This window comes from Wolffia australiana, chromosome 2 (genome assembly GCF_029677425.1).
Source record: "Wolffia australiana isolate 7733 chromosome 2, ASM2967742v1".
Lineage (NCBI taxonomy): Eukaryota > Viridiplantae > Streptophyta > Magnoliopsida > Alismatales > Araceae > Wolffia > Wolffia australiana.
Window position 1 is genome coordinate 8,083,698 of NC_135836.1, and position 11,214 is coordinate 8,094,911.

At 44.2% G+C, this 11,214-nt stretch overlaps 2 protein-coding genes across 3 annotated transcripts; both read left to right on the forward strand.

The window, feature by feature from the left end:
- Window positions 1–5,101: 5,101 nt before the first annotated feature.
- Window positions 5,102–6,598, forward strand: CRR4 (Pentatricopeptide repeat (PPR) superfamily protein). Its single transcript, XM_078591063.1, has one exon. The coding sequence runs from the start codon at window positions 5,102–5,104 to the stop codon at window positions 6,596–6,598; it is 1,497 nt and encodes a 498-aa protein (XP_078447189.1).
- On the forward strand, window positions 6,597–9,665 carry LOC144716702 (Glycine cleavage T-protein family). Of its 2 annotated transcripts, XM_078591910.1 has the most exons (6): window positions 6,597–7,148; window positions 7,593–7,840; window positions 7,926–8,024; window positions 8,457–8,615; window positions 8,971–9,202; window positions 9,469–9,665. In XM_078591910.1, the coding sequence occupies exons 1-5, from the start codon at window positions 6,733–6,735 to the stop codon at window positions 9,189–9,191; spliced, it is 1,143 nt and encodes a 380-aa protein (XP_078448036.1). In that variant the 5' UTR covers window positions 6,597–6,732; the 3' UTR covers window positions 9,192–9,202; window positions 9,469–9,665. The 2 variants fall into 2 exon arrangements, with proteins under 2 accessions (XP_078448036.1, XP_078448035.1); XM_078591909.1 differs by lacking the exon at window positions 9,469–9,665 and having other exon boundaries at window positions 8,971–9,334.
- Window positions 9,666–11,214: the final 1,549 nt, after the last annotated feature.

The following is an 11,214-nucleotide window of genomic DNA, read 5'->3' on the forward strand; positions in this document are numbered from 1 at the left end:
TTAACATCATCCTAATCTCTGTTATAAGTTCATAATTCTTATGAGTAAGAAATAAGAATTTAAATTAAATGATCATACAATATTAATTATCTCTTCTTTCACATTCTGCACTCCTACTACACTTTCTCGACTATTAATTTGCTTTAATATTAATCAGTAAGCTCTCTCTATGGTTCAACCACTTGCTCAGCAATTTACATCAGTTATAAGTGAATCCGGGTTAATTATACATTTTATTGCATAAGTCTAGAAATTACATATCGACAAGGTTAACCACCTGAATTTCAACTTATCAAGAGCTCAAACCAGAACCTCCCTCGTCCATTATGGGATCATTCCCTCCTGTTTTCCAACATCAATTGGTGGAGATTTGCCTTCTTGTTGCCAGAATTTGGTCGCCGGCAATGAGAACATCGGCGAGTGGTAGAGGAAGTCGATAAATCCCCTTCGGCCATTAGATCTCTGCCTTCGAGGGTTCAACGGATATGGTTAAATCATAACAGTGGGCCCTCTTTATCTTGGTGGTCCTCGCACAATCAGCATCTCCTACAGATGGCAGATTTTCATTTGTTCACATCAGTCGCCGTTGCTGATTTGGCGCATGTAAAAGAAAAATAGATATATTCAAAAAATGTCAAATTTAATCTGACTGTTCAATCTTCTTAGAGAATATCAACAGTCAGGATTAAATTGTTCGCTATAAGAGAAGCCTATTTCAACTCGGGCTTCGGGCTGGGTCAAAGCGAAACCTGATATTGGCTTCCTTTATGAATCAAAATTATGGTGGCCTGTGGTCTTGAAAATAACTTTTTTATTTCTACCCTGGCCCGATCGGATCCTTTCTGAAAATTCAGTTTCTTAATCCCTTATCGAAAGAGTAAGAATATCTCAGAATATATAAATTTTGAAACCATTTAAGATTTGAAATAAAAAGAAAGTGAATGAAGATTCTCCTGTGGTTGGGCATATGAGAAGTGATGTTGGGCTTACCTTGTGCTGCCTTATACACCCTTAAGGCTGTGGCTGCAGCTTGCAGTTGTGGCCCTTAGCACTCGGGCTGCGGCTTGCAGTTGTAACCGTTGGTACACGAGTGTGACTGAGGCAGCAGCTATGGCCCTTGGCGGCTCCTTCTAGACCACAACAATTTTCTCTCTCTTTCTTTTTACTTAGTAAAAAATTTACTTATCACGTCATTTTCAATGTCATAATCCTGCTAAATTCATTAGAATAGGAAAGTTACAACTATGGGAATTGATGCATGAAATGTAACTTAATAATGACATATAAAGAAATATTTATCCTAATTCCATAATATTGATAACATATAGCCTTTAAAGTAACAAATTCCATGCATGAATTTGATAATGTCAATGCTTATGTAGAGACCTTTCAACTTCATAAACTAGGACTAAAATGAAGAGAGAGCATGTGGCACCGTTAAATGCACAGAACTTTTGAATTAAAGGGTGAAGTCTTACCTTTCTTGGCCTTTTCTTTCTCTTACTGGTACCACTTCGTGGAAGGGCATTTTTGGAACTTCTAGAGCTTCCTATCTCCATTAAATAACATCACATTGTCCACGTAATAAATATTATAAAATAAGAGCCATGTAGCATGGTTCATCGTCAACTTGTATATGTTTGTTTGATGTGCACAGCATAAATTCATGAACGATAATCATCATGACTAAAGTTTTTTCTGGAAGCTTATTTAAATTGTAAGAAGTTTTATGTTGACATCTTATAATGATTTGATCATTATCAAACAATAAAAATACAAATAACCAATGAATGGATGACACGAATGAAAATTATTTCAATTGGCTTTAAAAATAGAATTGCCATTGGATGATACAGTTGCATGGGTTGACCAAATTCCATGTATACTTCATAAGGTAAATTCATCAAAATCCATACATTGACTTAAAGGCAATGGACTTCAATCTTCCAGTACTAACTAGAGTAGAACATATATTAGTTTGATAGTCAATCATACCCTAAGTCATTTGAGAGTCTCGTGCAGACAAATTATTATATGTGTATTGTAACCGATGAAAACAAAGGTTCCATGAGGGAGTACATTTACTACTTGGTATCTTATAAAGCATGAGTGTAGCATGGCATCCCCAAAAAAAAAAAAATTAACCAGTCAATTGGGCCAAATCAAACCTTGATTGAAAAATCTATATGCTGATGTAACTAATTAACAAAGTAGACCAATAAATATTTTTTTACTAGTAAAGTTACTAAATACTCTTATACATAGACCTAGAGGGTCACATACTCACAAGATCTATGGAGGTTATTGGATATACTGAAATTATAAGGGCTTCTGTGAAAAGTTCCAAATAAAGTACAAATAGAGGGGGCACCCATTTTAGGTGCCTATTACATCAAGATCTAGGTAGCTTGATGGAAATATATGTGACCAACAAGCCAATTGCACATTTCATAATATTGTTCAATGTTTAGTAAGTAGTCCTTATACATGAGACACCAAAGACGTCTTGTAGATAGATGGTTGTATGTTGACTATGACCAACGAGTTCCTATTCATGAAATTGCTAACTGTCCTAGTTTGGGTGGAAGAAGTTTGAGAAGATGATTGAGTGTTCAAGGTTGGATCTTATGCCTTTGATATAAGTAGAGACAACACAAGGAAGAGGATGTGATACAGACCTTGGCCAAGGTACTGAGATATCAGAGAAGAGTTCTATGATGATTTTCAAATACATGAATACCAACTAGGATGATCAATTAGAGTTTTCTGACAATTGACCATAACTTGCACTGTCCTAGTAGCGTCAAGAGGATGTAGGAATATATGTATAAAAATTGATGAAAGTGAGGTTCTATGAGAGAGTCATTATAATTCTTTGTATCTTCTAGAGAAAGAGGTTTAAATTGGCAACCCACATATCGGTTGTGTTAAATCGATCATTTACTAATTACTTTATTTGTTGTTATATATAATTAATTAGGTTGGCTAATAAAGGTTATCGAGCTACTTGATTTGTTAACTAAACTGATGCTTGGGCCTAAAGGGTCTCACTCAAATGGTCTTTTAGACTTTATATAATATACTTAAAATTTAGGGTTTTTCATGAAAAAAATTCTATTAAGTATAAATAAGGGAAGGCCTTGTACAAAATTCATCCAGGCCACAATTATCAGATTCCCAGCCTTCTTCTCCCTTCTCCTCTTGGCTCTTATCCACTCCCTATGCGATCAAGATGACAAAATGATAATGGAGGAGCGATAATGAGGATCATAAAGATGGATGATATTCGACGTACCAAGGGTTTTGTGGATACGTCTGGAGTTTAGACACATGAACCTCACTCAAGGAATTGAGAAATCACATATCTAATCCATGCCAAGTGATTCAATTGCCATGTTTTAAAGAGCGATTACAACTCCATTCTCAGCTTTCCTACGCACAACCATTTAAGTTTTGTCTCAATAAAGGTCCTAGAACTTGATGGTGATAAGACCAACTAGAAGTTTCCAATTCTCCTAGTTTGGTGGAGTAAGATGTTCAAGAAGATGACTGAGTGGTTAGTATGGGATCTTCTACCCTTGGTATAAGTGGAGACAACAAGAATTTAAGTTTTGTCTCAATCAAGGTCTTAGAACCCAACACAATCCTTTTGTCTTCTTCGGTTCCCAGATTTCTCCCCCATCTATGGAGGCTGGATGGTGATAAGACCAATTAGATCTTCATGGATGGTTAGAGGTCAAACATGTCACCGATTTCTGACAATCAAATAAAACTGAGAGTGGAATGATCATCGCTCGTTATACTTTAATGATTTCAGCTGTACAAATCAATTTCAGACGATCGAACAAAGCCCACAGAACCCACCACATATTAACAACACTTTTATGATACTATATTTCCATGATTCACTATCAAGGAGAAAGGACAGATCACCTGCCGATCTTTGATCCAACAAAACTATGCTAGAATAGAGACCTGCACAAAAGCCTTCATCAATCTACGCTCATTGGGGAAACGGTGATATAGAGAAAAAAGGGGGGGCCAAAAGAGATGTGTGGCTGAAGTTATGTTATATTTTAACCTAAAAAATGCATGCATTTATCTGTCGGAGGTCGAGTGTATCCCAAAAGAGAAGCTCAGAACTAAGTGACCAAGAGAAAGAAAATCAAGCTCAACCCGAGGAGACCGAGGGCCCGGGGGTTTTGGAGTTTCAAATCCCTGCAGCGAAGCGGATCTCGGGGCCTCCATGCCGGCAGGACCCGGAGTTATTTCAAAAACAGGAATTGCGATTTCAAGATTTCCTAGTGTGCAAATGAAGGGGAGAATCTGATTTTTGAGTGGATTGCCATCCGTTCAGCCGGAGATGCCAATTTTAAGATTGGATAGATCTGGGACTAATAGGAAGAAGAAGAAGAAGAAGCTCTAAACATGAACTAGTAGATAGTTTTCTCAAACTCACTGCCATCCACCATACCCTACCACCCAAAAATTATTTCCTGCAGTGAAGCGGATCTCGAGGCCTCCGTGCCGACAGGACCGGTTTTTGAGTTGCGAGATTTCCGAGTGTGCAAATGAAGGGAAGAATCCGGTTTTTGAGTGAATTGAATACACCTAGGACAAATTAGAAAAAAAAAGGAAGAAGAAACTCTTAACATGTAGATATTTTTCACAAACTCACTGCTATCCACAATTCACCACCACCCAAAAATAATGATTTCCTGCCAAAAAAAAAAAAGTGATAGTGAGACCAACCCATCAGAGTATCCCATAGGAGAAGATGACTCTTCCGCCGTTGACTCCATCGCTGGCCGGCGACCCCCTTCTTCAATCGCCCACCGCCGCCTTCTCTCTTCTCCAGCAATGCAAGACCAGCCGCGACGCCGACCAAGTCCACGCTCGTCTCGTCACCTCCGGCCTTCTCCGCCACCCCTCCGCCTCCGGCGACCTCATCCTCTCCCTCTCCTCCTCCCCTCAACCCCTCCTCCGCCGCCTCGCCCGCCGTCTCTTCTTCACCCCTTCTCCTCCAAACCTCCCCTTCCTCTGGAACGCCTTCATCAAATCCTCCCCCGAACCCACCTCCGCTTTCCTCGTCTTCTCCCAGATGCTCTCCTCCGGCGCGTACCCAGATGACTTCTCCTTCTCCCTCGCCCTCAAATCCTGCTCCCGCGCCGCCCTCCTCCCCGAAGGACTTCAACTCCACGGCCTGCTCATCAAGTCCGCCCTCCTCCATCTCAACGTTTTCTTGCACAACTCCCTGATCAGCTTCTACCGGGGTTGCTCTTCCATGGCGGCCGCCCGCCAGTTGTTCGACAGAATGCCCGAGCGAGACTCCATCTCCTGCAATCTTCTCATCCACGGGTACTCCTCTTCGGGGGACATGACTTCCGCCTTGGAGATCTTCAACCGGATGGAAGAAGACGCCCGCAGCACTGTTTCTTGGAATTCCATGATCTGCGGGTACTCGCGGCTCGGCTGTATCGACTCCGCCTTCCGACTGTTCGATGAAATGCCCGAACGAGACTCCTTCTCTTGGAACTCCATGATCGACGGCCTGGTGAAGGCGGGTCGGCTCGAAGAAGCGGTCGCTCTGTACGAGCAGATGCCGGAGAAGACCCTCCTGGCTCAGTCCACCGTCATCCACGGCTACATGGAATCCGGCAACACCGAGCTTGCGCGAGCCCTGTTCGACGAAATGCCGGAGAGAGATCTCATCACGTACAACATCATGATCTCCGGCTACGCCAACAACGGCCGGTTCCAGGAGGCCCTGGCGCTCTTCCGGCAGCTGCCCGCCATCGCCGGGCTCCGTCCCGACGCAACGACAATCGCGGCGGCGCTGTCGGCGATCGGGGAGCTGGGTTTGATCCAGGAGGGGCTCTCCCTGCATGCCCACATCCAGAATTGCCGGCTTCCTCTCGGCGGCAAGCTCGGCGTGGCGCTGATCGACATGTACGCCAAGTGCGGCCGCCTGGAGGCGGCGACGGCGGTCTTCGAAGCCGCCCTCGTCGTCGCCCCGCGAAGCGTCGACCACTGGAACGCCATGATCGGCGGGCTCGCCGCCTTCGGGCACGGCCGGCTGGCGCTAAGGCTAGTACAGGAGATGGAGAGGCTCGGCATCCGGCCAGATGACATAACCTTCATCGAAATTCTGAACGCCTGCAGCCACTCTGGGCTGGTTGAGCAAGGCCTGGCCTTCTTCTCCGCCATGGAAGGGCAATTCGGAGTCAAGCCCAAGGTCCAGCACTACGGCTGCGTGGTAGACATTCTGGGAAGAGCAGGGAGAGTGGAGGAGGCGAGGAAGGTGATAGAATCCATGCCCATGGAAGCCAACGAGGTGGTCTGGCGGTCTCTGCTCAGCGCTTGCCTGAACCACGGCAGAGTAGAGGCGGGCTGCAGAGCCGGGGAGAAGCTTCTCCAGATGGACGGCCAGGATTCGAGCTCGTTCGTGCTGCTCTCCAATCTAATGGCTGGGGGGGGGCTGTGGGGAGACAGGAGAAGAGTGAGAGGGGAGATGAAGGCGAGGGAGCTGAGGAAGCCGCCGGGCTGCAGCTGGGTCGAGCTCGACGACGCTGTTCATGAGTTCTTCGTTGGCGGGTGATGGGTCGGTGGGCCGGACCGGTGGGCTCGTGGGCTCGTGGGCCCGGCTAGCCAGGTGGCTGCAGCCCGGGCTCACGCCTGGAAGACCCTCTCTTTTATTCTTTGGAGGGGCAGAGAAGAGCGGAGGAGGAGGAGATGGCGTTCTTCTGCTCGGCCGCTGCTAAGCTCTCGAGGTTGGATGACGCGGGGCTGCTCGCGTGCCGTCTCAAGGCCCGGGCCGTCATCCGGTTCCGGGGGGAGGACGTCTTGAAGTTCTTGCAGGGGCTGCTGACGAACGACGTCCGGGCGCTGGACGAGAGTTCGTCGGCGGCGTCGTCGTATTGGCCTACGCCCAATCTGGCCGTTCATCAGGCGGCGCCGGTGTACGCGGCGATGTTGACGCCGCAAGGTAGGTTTCTGTACGATTTCTTCTTGTACAGGCCCTCTTGCTCTAGGGAGAAGCTCGACCGGTTCGGGTCGGGTCCCGGACCCGAGAACCACGACGGGTGTCGCACGGTTTTTGCGGACGTTGACGCTGCCGTCGTCGATGAGCTTCTCGCCATGTTCAGGAAGTAAGTTTTTTTTTTTCCCGTTTTAAAAAAATGGGTTCTTGTTCGTCTGGCGTTTTGGATTTTCACCCCGTCCCGTCGTTTGTCCCCGGACGAAAATCCCCTTGTTCGTTGTGTTGATGACTAAATGTATTCGTCAATTTAGCGTGTTGATAGATTAATTGAAATTTCTTCGTTTACAAGGGCCCTTGGGACAGGATGAAAATTTCGCCCTCGGATGAAATTCCCTATATTGTTTGAATTAATGACTCGATATGTTCATTGATTGATTATGTTCGTAATGAATTGAAATATTATTGTTATATTCATGGGTTTGATGGGTCGAAATTTCCGTAACTATTTATATCAGTTGCTTAAAATTATTTCTTCTTCCTCGTATAATTTGAGAAACTGTGATTTGGGTATGAAACTTTGTGCCAAAATTTTACGTTTGTATGTTGAACCCAGGTACAAACTGAGGTCAAAGGTTGAGATCGAAGATGTGAGGGAAGAGTTGACTTGCTGGCAGCGGTTTGGCCATGGGCTCGACCAGGCGTCTCCTGAGGAGCCCGAAGCGGCAGGCTTGGGCTGGGGCGGCGGCGTTGACCTCGCTGCCGGCTCGTCCTCGCAAGGAAATAACCATGGCTGGCGCTGGTTTAGGGACCCCAGGTTGACTTGCCTTGGATTCAGGGGTATCTTCCCTTCTGACACAACCCGTAAGACTCAAGTCTCCCATCCTAAGTGCCAGGATTTGCCGCGCTTCGAGCACTCTGATATTTACTCCAATCTGTCTCTCTGCAGCGCCTCTGGTGGAGTCTGACATGGAGACCGGCGAAGAGAACCTTCTAAGATGGAGACTCGAAAGAGGTGTAGCCGAGGGCTCTACTGAGATCCCCAAAGGTACAAGAATTCCCACAGTTTCTATGTTATGAATGGTTTCATCCTGATGCCTTATAAGTAGGGTTACACATCCTGATGATGTTGACAGTGATGTTGACATCTTATTGACGATTTGTTGATGATGATGTTGAAGTCAATGGTCGTAAACTTCAACGTCAACATCAGCCGTCGGGGGGGTAACCATTGTCAAAGTCATCGTCAATCGCCTAAAAAGTTGTCTACTTGACACCTTCTTGACTATTTGAGTCATCCTACTGATATTGACCGTGATGTTGATGATGTCGTCAACTGTCAAAGTCAACTATTCCAGACAACCCATCAATGTCGTTATCAATCATCTTGGAATCCATCATCGTCAACATCAGGGAGAGTTGATGACGTTGACGGGTATCAAACCCTACTTTCTAACGTCCCATGTGTCTAATTCTGTAGGAGAGGCTATCCCTCTGGAGTACAATCTGGTTGGGCTGAACGCCATCAGCTTTGACAAAGGTTGCTACGTCGGGCAGGAGTTCATTGCCCGCACCCACCACCGCGGAGTTATCCGCAAGCGCCTCCTTCCTTTCAGGCTGGTAGACAGGGCTGGTGCAGGTGTTTCTCTCCTTGGACTTTCTCTGAGGGTTGGAGGACAATGATGAATTCATCATGGTTATTGTCCCCTGTTAGGATGTGGATAATGAATTCATCATTGTCATCTCACCCTACCCATGTATGAATTGGTGGTTGCCATCCTGTGATCATCAGGACAAGGATGAATTCATTGTTGTCATCATCATCCTGAGGAAGATGAATGACGAGGATGATGTCGAGTCATCATTGGACAAAGGCACCTCTTTCTCTCTGCAGATGGGGGACCATGAAGATGATGATCTGGGATGATGGCCCTACTCTCTTCCATTCTCAGATTGTATGCCAGTGAGTCTAAAGTAAATCCTTGGCTTACCAGAAGTTGAGAAGGCGGTGGATTCCGGGGCTGAGGTCATTGATGCTGCATCCGAGAAGAAGGTTGGTGAGGTTGGGGTGGCGTTGGGTTCCCGGGGAATGGGCCTTTTCAGGCTGGAAGAGACCTTGAAGTCGTCCGGGTTGGCCATCAAGGGGAAGGATGATTTGGAAATTAGGGTTATCAGGCCAGACTGGTGGCCACCGGAATGGACTGCCAGCACTTAAAACTTTAGCCGGTATGAGTTCTTTGAGCTACATGAGGTTTTTGAGCTAGGGCTAATTCCTTGCATTCAAGTATGGTAACATCATCCATCATAAGGGCCAGTTCAGCTCATGGACCATCCATCTATGCTTTTCCCTGAATGAAAGCATCTCAGATACTAACTACTCTGCCGACTCTACTTTCCATGAACTCAAATTCTCTTCTGGAAAATAATGCAACCATGATAAAGACAGTACACAGTATAACTTCATGTTGCTAATTTTGTGTTATATAATGCAGTGAGGAAGCTTTTAATCCAGCAAAGTAGCTGCTCTTCTTATGAGTTTGCAAGTAAAGGAAGAATATATAACCTTGCTACTTGAACTTTTCTTTATACGTAGGTTTCCTTTATACTGAAATATTTTTAGTGTAAAACTCAACATTAATCAGATTTAACATCTTCAAACTGTCTTAAGATGTAGTATACATTCTTCTTCCCTTCAAGTTTTGAACGTCTTGAGGACATCGCAAATATATGTGTTAGCCATCTAGACAAGTGACAGGCTCCATTGAACTAGTTTAGATGGATGTCTGTGGCAAATATTTAGCGATGCACATACATATTAAGGGATATGAAGATGCCAAAATGAGTCTTATGCAGGCTCTAGTCCTTGCATTTTGTTCTTCTTTGTGATCAGTCTGCACTATTTGTAGTTTGGCTTAGCTTCCTTCATGTAGGCTGCAAGGGTTCAAGGTTTTGTTCCACCATTGAATTGCTCAATATTGTATTTAATCATTCAGATTGTAACTATCTTGAGTTCCAAAGGCTAGTCGCTGTATATGTTAGTTTCTAGCTGTGCTCTTTATGATGATGGATGAATAGTGTCCTTTTTAAAATATATTTTATAACTTTACTGCATCTACATCATAACAATCCACTATGAATGTTTTGAGAGAGACACATTGGATCCTACTTAATTCAGACATGAATCATCTTATTGTTGGATGCAATGTACCAATTGAATTAGTTCACTTGGCTGGAGATAATACCAAAAGTTTTAAGGAGTGTATAACACGAGAGAAACATATCCATAAGAGTTATGTCTCACCAACCCCCTAATACTCCTTACTTCATATGACACACTATGTTACCAAGGATCAGATCCCCTGATTCCCAAGCATCTTCACCTTGGGATGCTCTTCTTTGTATGGTGTTGGTTGGTGTGCAGAGTGGTTAAAATTTTCAAACAGCACTTTGCACAACCTGTGGAGCATTCACCCCAGATACCACACAGGCTTTCAGCCAGATGGTTGTGGTTTTCTGCATTTTTAAAGCACTGAATGCCCCGAAAATTCCCCTGCATGGCTGTGATCTGAGAGATCTGGTCTATGATTTTGGAGCAGACTTGCCAGTGACCTGCGGCTATGGTCTTTGCTTCCTGCCGTCACCACCCGTGTGGACTTCACGTTCCCTCACCACTGAAATCATCCTCTCCTTCTCCTGATTCTTCGGCTTCTGGTTCTCTTTTTCTTCATCTTCTGTAAACGTTTAGACATATTTTTTAAGCCCAATATTCTGGAACAATAAACATATATATGTGCTTAAATAAATCATTTTTCATGATATACAAACTTTAAAGTTCGAGACAAAACCCCAAAAGTAAAAAAAATCATGACAGGGATCCTGGCATATTATATTGATACAACTATATGATACATTTGTATCAATAGGCTTTCTATTATTAGGTTGTTTTCAATAGTACAAATTATGTCTCTTTGAGGATTACCAAAATACATGTAAATTTCATCACTTGAATATTTTGGCTTAAAGCCTTGCACCTCATTGCTGTAGCATCCTATTTAGGGTCATTATGCTTTTTATGGTCATTACCAAATACGTAATCATCGCATAACGACCCTAAATAGTTTTTTCATGAAATATTAACTTTAACTAATATTTAATTGGAACATTTTGATATCTGCAGATGAAACCACTTCAATGTTATATCCTAATATGACTCAGAGGCTGAAGCGTTATTCTAAGAG

Excerpts from the sequence above, each read along its gene's own strand:
- CRR4 (XM_078591063.1), top strand. The coding sequence starts at position 5,102 with ATGCTCTCCTCCGGCGCGTACCCAGATGACTTCTCCTTCTCCCTCGCC.
- LOC144716702 (XM_078591910.1), top strand. The coding sequence starts at position 6,733 with ATGGCGTTCTTCTGCTCGGCCGCTGCTAAGCTCTCGAGGTTGGATGAC. Across the intron at positions 7,149-7,592 it reads CTTCTCGCCATGTTCAGGAA|GTACAAACTGAGGTCAAAGG; the intron begins GTAAGTTTTTTT and ends TGTTGAACCCAG. Across the intron at positions 7,841-7,925 it reads CTTCCCTTCTGACACAACCC|CGCCTCTGGTGGAGTCTGAC; the intron begins GTAAGACTCAAG and ends GTCTCTCTGCAG.